The 17,147-nt window shown below is 37.5% G+C and overlaps 1 protein-coding gene across 6 annotated transcripts in view; it reads left to right on the forward strand.

Annotated features, from left to right (window-relative positions):
• LOC116371838 (eukaryotic translation initiation factor 3 subunit A-like) overlaps window positions 1–15,569 on the forward strand; it is a 105,415-nt gene extending 89,846 nt beyond the window's left edge. For 2 of the 6 annotated variants that reach the window (XM_031820903.1, XM_031820904.1), the window contains 3 exons: window positions 12,108–12,398; window positions 12,668–12,709; window positions 13,475–14,814. In XM_031820903.1, coding sequence (XP_031676763.1) covers window positions 12,108–12,398; window positions 12,668–12,709; window positions 13,475–14,106 — 965 coding nt within the window. In that variant the 3' untranslated portion in view covers window positions 14,107–14,814. Of the gene's footprint in view, window positions 1–12,107; window positions 12,399–12,667; window positions 12,710–13,474 lie in introns of all 6 variants that reach the window. The other 4 variants (XR_004209038.1, XR_004209035.1, XR_004209037.1 and 1 more) reach the window with 4 other exon arrangements.
• Window positions 15,570–17,147: the final 1,578 nt, after the last annotated feature.

Consider the following 17,147-nt stretch of genomic DNA (forward strand, 5'->3'; position numbering starts at 1 on the left):
CTATAACCTCTCATATAATATGATCTGTAGGTCTATAACCTCTCATATAGCCTCATATAATATGATCTGTAGGTCTATAACCTCTCATATAGCCTCATATAATATGACCTGTAGGTCTATAACCTCTCATATAGCCTCATATAATATGATCTGTAGGTCTATAACCTCTCATATAGCCTCATATAATATGATCTGTAGGTCTATAACCTCTCATATAGCATCATATAATATGACCTGTAGGTCTATAACCTCTCATATAATATGATCTGTAGGTCTATAACCTCTCATATAGCCTCATATAATATGACCTGTAGGTCTATAACCTCTCATATAGCCTCATATAATATGATCTGTAGGTCTATAACCTCTCATATAGCCTCATATAATATGACCTGTAGGTCTATAACCTCTCATATAGCCTCATATAATATGACCTGTAGGTCTATAACCTCTCATATAGCCTCATATAATATGACCTGTAGGTCTATAACCTCTCATATAGCCTCATATAATATGATCTGTAGGTCTATAACCTCTCATATAGCCTCATATAATATGATCTGTAGGTCTATAACCTCTCATATAGCCTCATATAATATGACCTGTAGGTCTATAACCTCTCATATAATATGATCTGTAGGTCTATAACCTCTCATATAGCCTCATATAATATGACCTGTAGGTCTATAACCTCTCATATAGCCTCATATAATATGATCTGTAGGTCTATAACCTCTCATATAATATGACCTGTAGGTCTATAACCTCTCATATAGCCTCATATAATATGATCTGTAGGTCTATAACCTCTCATATAATATGATCTGTAGGTCTATAACCTCTCATATAATATGATCTGTAGGTCTATAACCTCTCATATAATATGATCTGTAGGTCTATAACCTCTCTTATATATATGACCTGTAGGTCTATAACCTCTCATATAGCCTCATATAATATGATCTGTAGGTCTATAACCTCTCATATAATATGATCTGTAGGTCTATAACCTCTCATATAATATGATCTGTAGGTCTATAACCTCTCATATAATATGATCTGTAGGTCTATAACCTCTCATATAGCCTCATATAATATGACCTGTAGGTCTATAACCTCTCATATAGCCTCATATAATATGACCTGTAGGTCTATAACCTCTCATATAGGCCTCATTAATATGATCTGTAGGTCTATAACCTCTCATATAGCCTCATATAATATGACCTGTAGGTCCTATAACCTCTCATATAGCCTCATATAATTTGACCTGTAGGTCTATAACCTCTCATATAGCCTCATATAATATGACCTGTAGGTCTATAACCTCTCATATAGCCTCATATAATATGATCTGTAGGTCTATAACCTCTCATATAATATGATCTGTAGGTCTATAACCTCTCATATAGCCTCATATAATATGACCTGTAGGTCTATAACCTCTCATATAGCCTCATATAATATGATCTGTAGGTCTATAACCTCTCATATAATATGATCTGTAGGTCTATAACCTCTCATATAATATGATCTGTAGGTCTATAACCTCTCATATAATATGACCTGTAGGTCTATAACCTCTCATATAGCCTCATATAATATGATCTGTAGGTCTATAACCTCTCATATAATATGATCTGCAGGTCTATAACCTCTCATATAATATGATCTGTAGGTCTATAACCTCTCATATAGCCTCATATAATATGATCTGTAGGTCTATAACCTCTCATATAATATGATCTGTAGGTCTATAACCTCTCATATAGCCTCATATAATATGATCTGTAGGTCCGAATACCCTCTCATATAATATGACCTGTTGGTCTATAACCTCTCATATAGCCTCATATAATATGATCTGTAGGTCTATAACCTCTCATATAATATGATCTGTAGGTCTATAACCTCTCATATAGCCTCATATAATATGATCTGTAGGTCTATAACCTCTCATATAGCCTCATATAATATGATCTGTAGGTCTATAACCTCTCATATAGCCTCATATAATATGATCTGTAGGTCTATAACCTCTCATATAATATGATCTGTAGGTCTATAACCTCTCATATAGCCTCATATAATATGACCTGTAGGTCTATAACCTCTCATATAGCCTCATATAATATGATCTGTAGGTCTATAACCTCTCATATAGCCTCATATAATATGATCTGTAGGTCTATAACCTCTCATATAGCCTCATATAATATGATCTGTAGGTCTATAACCTCTCATAGCCTCATATAATATGATCTGTAGGTCTATAACCTCTCATATAGCCTCATATAATATGATCTGTAGGTCTATACCTCTATATAGCCTCATATAATATGATCTTAGGTCATATAACCTCTCATATAGCCTCATATAATATGATCTGTAGGTCTATAACCTCTCATATAATATGATCTGTAGGTCTATAACCTCTCATATAATATGATCTGTAGGTCTATAACCTCTCATATAGCCTCATATATATGACCTGTAGGTCTATAACCTCTCATATAGCCTCATATAATATGACCTGTAGTCTATAACCTCTCATATAGCCTCATATAATATGATCTGTAGGTCTATAACCTCTCATATAGCCTCATATAATATGATCTGTAGGTCTATAACCTCTCATCTAGCATCATATAAATATGACCTGTAGGTCTATAACCTCTCATATAATATGATCTGTAGGTCTATAACCTCTCATATAGCCTCATATAATATGACCTGTAGGTCTATAACCTCTCATATAGCCTCATATAATATGATCTGTAGGTCTATAACCTCTCATATAATATGACCTGTAGGTCTATAACCTCTCATATAGCCTCATATAATATGATCTGTAGGTCTATAACCTCTCATATAATATGATCTGTAGGTCTATAACCTCTCATATAATATGATCTGTAGGTCTATAACCTCTCATATAATATGAACCTGTAGGTCTATAACCTCTCATATAGCCTCATATAATATGAATCTGTAGGTCTATAACCTCTCATATAATATGATCTGTAGGTCTATAACCTCTCATATAATATGATCTGTAGGTCTAATAACCTCTCATATAATATGATCTGTAGGTCTATAACCTCTCATATAGCCTCATATAATATGACCTGTAGGTCTATAACCTCTCATATAGCCTCATATAATATGACCTGTAGGTCTATAACCTCTCATATAGCCTCATATAATATGATCTGTAGGGTCTATAACCTCTCATATAGCCTCATATAATATGACCTGTAGGTCTATAACCTCTCATATAGCCTCATATAATATGACCTGTAGTCTATAACCTCTCATATAGCCTCATATAATATGACCTGTAGGTCTATAACCTCTCATATAGCCTCATATAATATGATCTTAGGTCTATAACCTTCTCATATAATATGATCTGTAGGTCTATAACCTCTCATATAGCCTCATATAATATGCCCTGTAGGTCTATAACCTCTCATATAGCCTCATATAATATGATCTGTAGGTCTATAACCTCTCATATAATATGATCTGTAGATCTATAACCTCTCATATAATATGATCTGTAGGTCTATAACCTCTCATATAATATGACCTGTAGGTCTATAACCTCTCATATAGCCTCATATAATATGATCTGTAGGTCTATAACCTCTCATATAATATGATCTGCAGGTCTATAACCTCTTCATATAATATGATCTGTAGGTCTATAACCTCTCATATAGCCTCATATAATATGATCTGTAGGTCTATAACCTCTCATATAATATGATCTGTAGGTCTATAACCTCTCATATAGCCTCAATATAATATGATCTGTAGGTCTATAACCTCTCATATAATATGATCTGTAGGTCGATAAACCTCTCATATAGCCTCATATATATGATCTGTAGTCTATAACCTCTCATATAATATGATCTGTAGGTCTATAACCTCTCATATAGCCTCATATAATATGATCTGTAGTCTATAACCTCTCATATAGCCTCATTATAATATGATCTGTAGGTCTATAACCTCTCATATAGCCTCATATAATATGATCTGTAGGTCTATAACCGCTCATATAATATGATCTGTAGGTCTATAACCTCTCATATAGCCTCATATAATATGACCTGTAGGTCTATAACCTCTCATTAGCCTCATATATATGATCTGTGGTCTATAACCTCTCATATAGCCTCATATAATATGATCTGTAGGTCTATAACCTCTCATATAGCCTCATATAATATGACCTGTAGGTCTATAACCTCTCATATAGCCTCATATAATATGATCTGTAGGTCTATAACCTCTCATATAGCCTCATATAATATGATCTGTAGGTCTATAACCTCTCATATAGCCTCATATAATATGATCTGTAGGTCTATAACCTCTCATATAGCCTCATATAATATGACCTGTAGGTCATAACCTCTCATATATATGACCTGTAGGTCTATAACCTCTCATATAGCCTCATATAATATGATCTGTAGGTCTATAACCTCTCATATAATATGATCTGTAGGGTCTATAACCTCTCATATAATATGATCTGTAGGTCTATAACCTCTCATATAGCTCATATAATATGATCTGTAGGTCTATAACCTCTCATATAGCCTCATATAATATGACCTGTAGGTCTATAACCTCCCATATAGCCTATATAATATGATCTGTAGGGTCTATAACCTCTCATATAGCCTCATATAATATGATCTGTAGGTCTATAACCTCTCATATAATATGATCTGTAGGTCTATAACCTCTCATATAATATGATCTGTAGGTCTATAACCTCTCATATAGCCTCATATAATATGATCTGTAGGTCTATAACCTTCTCATATAGCCTCATATAATATGATCTGTAGGTCTATAACCTCTCATATAGCCTCATATAATATGATCTGTAGGTCTATAACCATCTCATATAATATGACCTGTAGGTCTATAACCTCTCATATAGCCTCATATATATGACCTGTAGGTCTATAACCTCTCATATAATATGATCTGTAGGTCTATAACCTCTCATATAGCCTCATATAATATGATCTGTAGGTCTATAACCTCTCATATAGCCTCATATAATATGATCTGTAGGTCTATAACCTCTCATATAGCCTCATAATATGACCTGTAGGTCTATAACCTCTCATATAGCCTCATATAATATGATCTGTAGGTCTATAACCTCTCATATAGCCTCATATAATGATCTTGTAGGTCTATAACCTCTCATATAGCCCTCATATAATATGATCTGTAGGTCTATAACCTCTCATATATATGATCTGTAGGTCTATAACCTCTCATATAGCCCTCATATAATATGACCTGTAGGTCTATAACCTCTCATATAGCCTCATATAATATGATATGTAGGTCTATAACCTCTCATAATAGCCTCATATAATATGATCTGTAGGTCTATAACCTCTCATATAATATGACCTGTAGGTCTATAACCTCTCATATAATATGATCTGTAGGTCTATAAACCTCTCATATAATATGATCTGTAGGTCTATAACCTCTCATATAGCCTCATATAATATGAGCTGTAGGTCTATAACCTCTCAATATAGCCTCATATATATGACCTGTAGGTCTATAACCTCCTCTCATATAAGCCCTCATATAATATGATCTGTAGGTCTTATAACCTCTCATATAATATGATCTGTAGGTCTATAACCTCTCATATAATATGACCTGTAGGTCTATAACCTCTCATATAATATGCATCTGTAGGTCTATAACCTCTCATATAGCCTCATATAATATGATCTGTAGGTCTATAACCTCTCATATAATATGACCTGTAGGTCTATAACCTCTCATATAGCCTCATATAATATGATCTGTAGGTCTATAACTCTCATATAATATGACCTGTAGGTCTATAACCTCTCATATAGCCTCATATAATATGACCTGTAGGTCTATAACCTCTCATATAATATGATCTGTAGGTCTATAAACCTCTCATATAGCCTCATATAATATGATCTGTAGGTCTATAACCTCTCATATAGCCTCATATAATATGACCTGTAGGTCTATAACCTCTCATATAATATGATCTGTAGGTCTATAACCTCTTCATATAATATGACCTGTAGGTCTATAACCTCTCATATAATATGATCTGTAGGTCTATAACCTCTCATATAGCCTCATATAATATGACCTGTAGGTCTATAACCTCTCATATAATATGATCTGTAGGTCTATAACCTCTCATATAGCCTCATATAATATGATCTGTAGGTCTATAACCTCTCATATATATGACCTGTAGGTCTATAACCTCTCATATAGCCTCATATAATATGATCTGTAGGTCTATAACCTCTCATATAGCCTCATATAATATGACCTGTAGGTCTATAACCTCTCATATAATATGACCTGTAGGTCTATAACCTCTCATATAGCCTCATATAATATGATCTGTAGGTCTATAACCTCTCATATAGCCTCATATAATATGATCTGTAGGTCTATAAACCTCTCATATAGCCTCATATAATATGATCTGTAGGTCTATAACCTCTCATATAATATGATCTGTAGGTCTATAACCTCTCATATAATATGATCTGTAGGTCTATAACCTCTCATATAATATGATCTGTAGGTCTATAACTCTCATATAATATGATCTGTAGGTCTATAACCTCTCATATAGCCTCATATAATATGATCTGTAGGTCTATAACCTCTCATATAATATGACCTGTAGGTCTATAACCTCTCATATAGCCTCATATAATATGATATGTAGGTCATAACCTCTCATATAATATGACCTGTAGGTCTATAACCTCTCATATAGCCTCATATAATATGATCGTAGGTCTATAACCTCTCATATAATATGACCTGTGTAGGTCTATAACCTCTCATATATATGATCTGTAGGTCTATAACTCTCATATAATATGATCTGTAGGTCTATAACCTCTCATATAATATGATCTGTAGGTCTATAACCTCTCATATAGCCTCATATAATATGATCTGTAGGCTATAACCTATCATATAGCCTCATATATATGACCTGTAGGTCATAACCTCTCATATAGCCTCATATAATATGATCTGTAGGTCTATAACCTCTCAATAATATGACCTGTAGGTCTATAACCTCTCATATAGCCTCATATAATCTGATCTGTAGGTCTATAACCTCTCATATAGCCTCATATAATATGATCTGTAGGTCTATAACCTCTCATATAATATGACCTGTAGGTCTATAACCTCTCATATAATATGACCTGTAGGTCTATAACCTCTCATATAGCCTCATATAATATGACCTGTAGGTCTATAACATCTCATATAATATTATCTGTAGGTCTATAACCTCTCATATAATATGACTATAGGTCTATAACCTCTCATATAGCCTCATATAATATGACCTGTAGGTCTATAACCTCTCATATAGCCTCATATAATATGATCTGTAGGTCTATAACCTCTCATATAGCCCTCATATAATATGACATGTAGGTCTATAACCTCTCATATAGCCTCATATAATATGATCTGTAGGTCTATAACCTCTCATATAGCCTCATATAATATGATCTGTAGGTCTATAACCTCTCATATAGCCTCATATAATATGATCTGTAGGTCTATAACCTCTCATATAATATGATCTGTAGGTCTATAACCTCTCATATAGCCTCATATAATATGACCTGTAGGTCTATAACCTCTCATATAGCCTCATATAATATGATCTGTAGGTCTATAACCTCTCATATAGCCTCATATAATATGATCTGTAGGTCTATAACCTCTCATATAATATGACCTGTAGGTCTATAACCTCTCATATAATATGATCTGTAGGTCTATAACCTCTCATATAATATGATCTGTAGGTCTATAACCTCTCATATAGCCTCATATAATATGATCTGTAGGTCTATAACCTCTCATATAGCCTCATATAATATGACCTGTAGGTCTATAACCTCTCATATAGCCTCATATAATATGATCTGTAGGTCTATAACCTCTCATATAATATGATCTGTAGGTCTATAACCTCTCATATAATATGATCTGTAGGTCTATAACCTCTCATATAATATGACCTGTAGGTCTATAACCTCTCATATAATATGATCTGTAGGTCTATAACCTCTCATATAGCCTCATATAATATGATCTGTAGGTCTATAACCTCTCATATAATATGACCTGTAGGTCTATAACCTCTCATATAGCCTCATATAATATGATCTGTAGGTCTATAACCTCTCATATAATATGACCTGTAGGTCTATAACCTCTCATATAGCCTCATATAATATGACCTGTAGGTCTATAACCTCTCATATAATATGATCTGTAGGTCTATAACCTCTCATATAGCCTCATATAATATGATCTGTAGGTCTATAACCTCTCATATAGCCTCATATAATATGACCTGTAGGTCTATAACCTCTCATATAATATGATCTGTAGGTCTATAACCTCTCATATAATATGACCTGTAGGTCTATAACCTCTCATATAATATGATCTGTAGGTCTATAACCTCTCATATAGCCTCATATAATATGACCTGTAGGTCTATAACCTCTCATATAATATGATCTGTAGGTCTATAACCTCTCATATAGCCTCATATAATATGATCTGTAGGTCTATAACCTCTCATATAATATGACCTGTAGGTCTATAACCTCTCATATAGCCTCATATAATATGATCTGTAGGTCTATAACCTCTCATATAGCCTCATATAATATGACCTGTAGGTCTATAACCTCTCATATAGCCTCATATAATATGATCTGTAGGTCTATAACCTCTCATATAATATGATCTGTAGGTCTATAACCTCTCAATAGCCTCATATAATATGATCTGTAGGTCTATAACCTCTCATATAGCCTCATATAATATGACCTGTAGGTCTATAACCTCTCATATAGCCTCATATAATATGATCTGTAGGTCTATAACCTCTCATATAATATGACCTGTAGGTCTATAACCTCTCATATAGCCTCATATAATATGATCTGTAGGTCTATAACCTCTCATATAGCCTCATATAATATGATCTGTAGGTCTATAACCTCTCATATAATATGACCTGTAGGTCTATAACCTCTCATATAATATGACCTGTAGGTCTATAACCTCTCATATAGCCTCATATAATATGACCTGTAGGTCTATAACATCTCATATAATATTATCTGTAGGTCTATAACCTCTCATATAATATGACCTATAGGTCTATAACCTCTCATATAGCCTCATATAATATGACCTGTAGGTCTATAACCTCTCATATAGCCTCATATAATATGATCTGTAGGTCTATAACCTCTCATATAGCCTCATATAATATGACCTGTAGGTCTATAACCTCTCATATAGCCTCATATAATATGATCTGTAGGTCTATAACCTCTCATATAGCCTCATATAATATGATCTGTAGGTCTATAACCTCTCATATAGCCTCATATAATATGATCTGTAGGTCTATAACCTCTCATATAATATGATCTGTAGGTCTATAACCTCTCATATAGCCTCATATAATATGACCTGTAGGTCTATAACCTCTCATATAGCCTCATATAATATGATCTGTAGGTCTATAACCTCTCATATAGCCTCATATAATATGATCTGTAGGTCTATAACCTCTCATATAATATGACCTGTAGGTCTATAACCTCTCATATAATATGATCTGTAGGTCTATAACCTCTCATATAATATGATCTGTAGGTCTATAACCTCTCATATAGCCTCATATAATATGATCTGTAGGTCTATAACCTCTCATATAGCCTCATATAATATGACCTGTAGGTCTATAACCTCTCATATAGCCTCATATAATATGATCTGTAGGTCTATAACCTCTCATATAATATGATCTGTAGGTCTATAACCTCTCATATAATATGATCTGTAGGTCTATAACCTCTCATATAATATGACCTGTAGGTCTATAACCTCTCATATAATATGATCTGTAGGTCTATAACCTCTCATATAGCCTCATAATATGATCTGTAGGTCTATAACCTCTCATATAATATGACCTGTAGGTCTATAACCTCTCATATAGCCTCATATAATATGATCTGTAGGTCTATAACCTCTCATATAATATGACCTGTAGGTCTATAACCTCTCATATAGCCTCATATAATATGACCTGTAGGTCTATAACCTCTCATATATATGATCTGTAGGTCTATAACCTCTCATATAGCCTCATATAATATGATCTGTAGGTCTATAACCTCTCATATAGCCTCATATAATATGACCTGTAGGTCTATAACCTCTCATATAATATGATCTGTAGGTCTATAACCTCTCATATAATATGACCTGTAGGTCTATAACCTCTCATATAATATGATCTGTAGGTCTATAACCTCTCATATAGCCTCATATAATATGACCTGTAGGTCTATAACCTCTCATATAATATGATCTGTAGGTCTATAACCTCTCATATAGCCTCATATAATATGATCTGTAGGTCTATAACCTCTCATATAATATGACCTGTAGGTCTATAACCTCTCATATAGCCTCATATAATATGATCTGTAGGTCTATAACCTCTCATATAGCCTCATATAATATGACCTGTAGGTCTATAACCTCTCATATAGCCTCATATAATATGATCTGTAGGTCTATAACCTCTCATATAGCCTCATATAATATGATCTGTAGGTCTATAACCTCTCATATAGCCTCATATAATATGATCTGTAGGTCTATAACCTCTCATATAATATGATCTGTAGGTCTATAACCTCTCATATAATATGATCTGTAGGTCTATAACCTCTCATATAATATGATCTGTAGGTCTATAACCTCTCATATAATATGATCTGTAGGTCTATAACCTCTCATATAATATGATCTGTAGGTCTATAACCTCTCATATAGCCTCATATAATATGATCTGTAGGTCTATAACCTCTCATATAATATGACCTGTAGGTCTATAACCTCTCATATAGCCTCATATAATATGATCTGTAGGTCTATAACCTCTCATATAATATGACCTGTAGGTCTATAACCTCTCATATAGCCTCATATAATATGATCTGTAGGTCTATAACCTCTCATATAATATGACCTGTAGGTCTATAACCTCTCATATAATATGATCTGTAGGTCTATAACCTCTCATATAATATGATCTGTAGGTCTATAACCTCTCATATAATATGATCTGTAGGTCTATAACCTCTCATATAGCCTCATATAATATGATCTGTAGGTCTATAACCTCTCATATAGCCTCATATAATATGACCTGTAGGTCTATAACCTCTCATATAGCCTCATATAATATGATCTGTAGGTCTATAACCTCTCATATAATATGACCTGTAGGTCTATAACCTCTCATATAGCCTCATATAATATGATCTGTAGGTCTATAACCTCTCATATAGCCTCATATAATATGATCTGTAGGTCTATAACCTCTCATATAATATGACCTGTAGGTCTATAACCTCTCATATAATATGACCTGTAGGTCTATAACCTCTCATATAGCCTCATATAATATGACCTGTAGGTCTATAACATCTCATATAATATTATCTGTAGGTCTATAACCTCTCATATAATATGACCTATAGGTCTATAACCTCTCATATAGCCTCATATAATATGACCTGTAGGTCTATAACCTCTCATATAGCCTCATATAATATGATCTGTAGGTCTATAACCTCTCATATAGCCTCATATAATATGACCTGTAGGTCTATAACCTCTCATATAGCCTCATATAATATGATCTGTAGGTCTATAACCTCTCATATAATATGATCTGTAGGTCTATAACCTCTCATATAATATGAACTATGGTTGTATAACCTTAATATTAATTCCTGCAGAGTTAATCTTTTATTTTATATTAAAATGATACACCGTATGTAGCAACACTTGGACTTGGGGAAAAGGAGTGGAGAATTTTTTTCTGAAAATACAGAGATATAATCTGACGTAATCTCCTTGTTTCGGTCTAAATGTAATATATTCTTCTCTTTTCTAACCAGTGGTCGGGTTTTTGGATGCGCGCAGGCCGAAGCTCGTTGACAATGTTACCAAGGTGATGCCATTAGCAGACGCTCTGAGGCCCATGATCCAACAACAGGATTACTCTGATATCTGTGCTGCTGGGACCAACGTGGAGAAGATGAGGGTTCTGTTCACGGCCGTAGATTCAGGCGGGGAAAAGGTGAAATCAGCTTTTTACAAGAGTCTGATGAAAGAAGAACCTGATTTAGTCCTAGACATACTGAAAGAAGAACCTGATCGAGTCATAAACCTACTGGGTGAAGAGCTGGGTAAGCACCTGTCTACCTATGTTGGATACAGTATCACTGGAGAAAAAAAATATTGTTTTTATGTTATAGTTTTCAAATTCAGTTCAACGTTTCTACAAACTACCATCTTTACTAGTTGAGCAGCTAAAACCAGGTTTGAGCCGATGTGAGATAAATCCATTCATTATTAACATTATATTCACTGTGTCAATCCAAGGTGTTATTAATTTAGAGAGGAAACAGATTTAGTTGGAGATCTTGGTATTCTCTAATTTACTCTGGTCTTTTAGATATATATCCAAAAACAGATGTTGTTGATGATGATCCACCTGGTAAGTATCTGCCTGTCTTCCTTACTGCCTGCCTGTCTTCCTTACTGCCTGCCTGTCTGTCTGCCTGCCTGTCTTCCTTACTGCCTGCCTGTCTTCCTTACTGCCTGCCTGCCTGCCTGTCTTCCTTACTGCCTGCCTGCCTGTCTTCCTTACTGCCTGCCTGCCTGCCTTCCTTCCTTACTGCCTGTCTATCTGTCTCTGCCTGCCTGCCTGCCTGCCTGTCTGTCTGTCCTGTGTAGCTCAGTTGGAGCATGGCCAGGGTTGTGGGTCCCCATTCCCCCGGGGGACCAGTACGAAAAATGTATTAAAATCTATGCACTCACTGCTGTAAATCGCTCTGGATAAGAGAGTCTGCTGGATTACTAGCATGTCAAATGCCTGTTTCCGTCCGTCCGTCCGTCCGTCCGTCCGTCTCTGCCTGTCTGCCTGTCTGCCTGTCTCTGTGTGTCTCTCCGTCCCACATTCCTGTAACATACAGTAATGTCACATATCAACAACTCTCCGAGATAGGAAAATATTACCAGTTGATGTCACCCACCCAAGAAATATGTTGTTTGCCACACAGAATGATTTAAATTATTATATATAAGACCTCAGGCTTTATGAGTCTAATGTGTAATTACTGGTCAGGTTATTAATGTTGTTGTCCTCAGGGAGAGAAGACCTCAGGCTTTATGAGTCTAATGTGTAATTACTGATCAGGTTATTCTGTGTGAATGTTGTTGTTTCCTTCTGAATCATCCTTTCTATATTTTATTTCAACAGATGAGTCTGGGAGTAACAGAGTTGAAATGATAGAGATGCAACCTTTACTGGGTCCTGGATCAGAGACGGAGAGAGGAGGAAGACAGGCTGTTGATGCTCTAGAAGACCAGGAGAGAGAGGAGGGAAGACAGGCTGTTGATGCTCTAGAAGATCAGGAGAGAGAGGAGGGAAGACAGGCTGTTGATGCTCTAGAAGACCAGGAGAGAGAGGAGGGAAGACAGGCTGTTGATGCTCTAGAAGATCAGGAGAGAGAGGAGGGAAGACAGGCTGTTGATGCTCTAGAAGATCAGAAGAGAGAGGAGGAAAGACAGGCTGTTGATGCTCTAGAAGATCAGGAGAGAGAGGAGGGAAGACAGGCTGTTGATGCTCTAGAAGATCAGGAGAGAGAGGAGGGAAGACAGGCTGTTGATGCTCTAGAAGATCAGGAGAGAGAGGAGGAAAGACAGGCTGTTGATGCTCTAGAAGACCAGGAGAGAGAGGAGGGAAGACAGGCTGTTGACGCTCTAGAAGACCAGGAGAGAGGAGGAGGAAGACAGGCTGTTTATGCTCTAGAAGACCAGGAGAGAGAGGAGGGAAGACAGGATGTTGATGCTCTAGAAGATCAGGAGAGAGGAGGGAAGACAGGATGTTGATGCTCTAGAAGATCAGGAGAGAGAGGAGGGAAGACAGGCTGTTGATGCTCTAGTAGACCAGGAGAGAGAGGAGGGAAGACAGGCTGTTGATGCTCTAGAAGACCAGGAGAGAGAGGAGGAAGACAGGCTGTTGATGCTCTAGAAGACCAGGAGAGAGAGGAGGGAAGACAGGCTGTTGATGCTCTAGAAGATCAGGAGAGAGGAGGGAAGACAGGCTGTTGATGCTCTAGAAGATCATGCTCTATAGTATAGCAGGAAGAGACACGGGGGCATTATGAAACGTTATAGTATAGCAGGAAGAGACACGGGGGCATTATGAAACGTTATAGTATAGCAGGAAGGTCGATAGAGACACGGGGGCATTATGAAACGTTATAGTATAGCAGGAAGGTAGATAGAGACACGGGGGCATTATGAAACGTTATAGTATAGCAGGAAGAGACACGGGGGCATTATGAAACATTATAGTATAGCAGGAAGGTAGATAGAGACACGGGGGCATTATGAAACGTTATAGTATAGCAGGAAGGTAGATAGAGACACGGGGACATTATGAAACGTTATAGTATAGCAGGAAGAGACACGGGGGCATTATGAAACGTTATAGTATAGCAGGAAGAGACACGGGGGCATTATGAAACGTTATAGTATAGCAGGAAGAGACACGGGGGCATTATGAAACGTTATAGTATAGCAGGAAGGTCGATAGAGACACGGGGGCATTATGAAACGTTATAGTATAGCAGGAAGGTAGATAGAGACACGGGGGCATTATGAAACGTTATAGTATAGCAGGAAGAGACACGGGGCATTATGAAACGTTATAGTATAGCAGGAAGGTAGATAGGGACACGGGGGCATTAAATGTTTGGAGGCTGCATCCAGGCTGTAAAGCAGGAAGGTAGAAAGAGACATCTTGGCAAATCCAGTCCCACTACTTTGTTTCCATTTCAATCAGGGACCGATTTAGACCTATCACAACAACGTGGGTTAATTATCAGGTTGAACAGAAATCCAGCCGGACTCATTTGTATTTATTTTTATTTAACCTTTATTTAACCTGGGTTAGAGTTGAATACTACAGCAGTAGTCTATATATATATAGCGTGTCAGTGATTGGACACCAAGTTGATTGACAAACTGATTAGTTAAGACTCTGGAATCCGTTTTCAGTACAGTAATGTACAATGTTTAGTTTGTCAGACTGTTTACTGGGCCATGTTTGTATCATGTGGATGTTGTTTAGTTTGTCAGACTGTTTATATCATGTGGATGTTGTTTAGTTTGTCAGACTGTCTACTGGATCATGTTTGTATCATGTGGATGTTGTTTAGTTTGTCAGACTGTTTACTGGACCATGTTTGTATCATGTGGATGTTGTTTAGTTTGTTAATGAATACACTTGAATAAAAATGCTATACATATTTCAGGATTAAAAAAACTTGTGCTAAATGACTGTATTGTAAAAGGGACAATATCACCACTAAATTACTGTGTTGTAAAGGGACAATTTCAGCACTAAATTACTGTATTGGTAAATACAGGGACCAGAGCATAGTAAAGGGACCAGAGGGACCAGAGCATGGTAAAGGGACCAGAGCATAGTAAAGGGACCAGAGGGACCAGAGCATGGTAAAGGGACCAGAGCATGGTAAAGGGACCAGAGGGACCGGAGCATGGTAAAGGGACCAGAGGGACCGGAGCATGGTAAAGGGACCAGAGCATGGTAAAGGGACCAGAGGGACCGGAGCATGGTAAAGGGACCAGAGCATGGTAAAGGGACCGGAGCATGGTAAAGGGACCAGAGCATGGTAAAGGGACCAGAGCATGGTAAAGGGGCCAGAGCATGGTAAAGGGACCGGAGGGACCAGAGCATGGTAAAGGGGCCAGAGCATGGTAAAGGGGCCAGAGCATGGTAAAGGGACCGGAGGGAACAGAGCATGGTAAAGGGGCCAGAGCATGGTAAAGGGACCAGAGCATGGTAAAGGGACCAGAGCATGGTAAAGTGACCAGAGCATGGTAAAGGGACCAGAGCATGGTAAAGGGACCAGAGCATGGTAAAGGGACCAGAGGGACCAGAGCATGGTAAAGGGACCAGAGCATGGTAAAGGGACCAGAGGGACCAGAGCATGGTAAAGGGACCAGAGCATGGTAAAGGGACCAGAGGGACCAGAGCATGGTAAAGGGACCAGAGCATGGAAAAGGGACCAGAGCATGGTAAAGGGACCAGAGCATGGTAAAGGGACCAGAGCATGGTAAAGGGACCAGAGCATGGTAAAGGGACCAGAGCATGGTAAAGGGACCAGAGGGACCAGAGCATGGTAAAGGGACCAGAGCATAGTAAAGGGACCAAAGGGACCAGAGCATGGTAAAGGGACCAGGGCATGGTAAAGGGACCAGAACATGGTTAAGGGACCAGAGCATGGTAAAGGGACCAGAGGGACCAGAGCATGGTAAAGGGACCAGAGCATGGTAAAGGGACCAGAGGGACCAGAGCATGGTAAAGGGACCAGAGCATGGAAAAGGGACCAGAGCATGGTAAAGGGACCAGAGCATGGTAAAGGGACCAGAGCATGGTAAAGGGACCAGAGGGACCAGAGCATGGTAAAGGGACCAGAGCATAGTAAAGGGACCAGAGGGACCAGAGCATGGTAAAGGGACCAGAGCATGGTAAAGGGACCAGAGGGACCAGAGCATGGTAAAGGGACCAGAGGGACCAGAGCATGGTAAAGGGACCAGAGCATGGTAAAGGGACCAGAGCATGGTAAAGGGACCAGAGCATGGTAAAGGGACCAGAGGGACCAGAGCATGGTAAAGGGACCAGAACATGGTAAAGGGACCAGAGCATGGTAAAGGGACCAGAGCATGGTAAAGGGACCAGAGGGACCAGAGCATGGTAAAGGGACCAGAGGGACCAGAGCATGGTAAAGGGACCAGAGCATGGTAAAGGGACCAGAGGGACCAGAGCATGGTAAGGGACCAGAGCAAGGTAAAGGGACCAGAGAGACCAGAGCATGGTAAAGGGGCCAGAGGGACCAGAG

The sequence above is a fragment of the Oncorhynchus kisutch genome, unplaced genomic scaffold, assembly GCF_002021735.2.
Source record: "Oncorhynchus kisutch isolate 150728-3 unplaced genomic scaffold, Okis_V2 scaffold3733, whole genome shotgun sequence".
Taxonomy (NCBI): domain Eukaryota; kingdom Metazoa; phylum Chordata; class Actinopteri; order Salmoniformes; family Salmonidae; genus Oncorhynchus; species Oncorhynchus kisutch.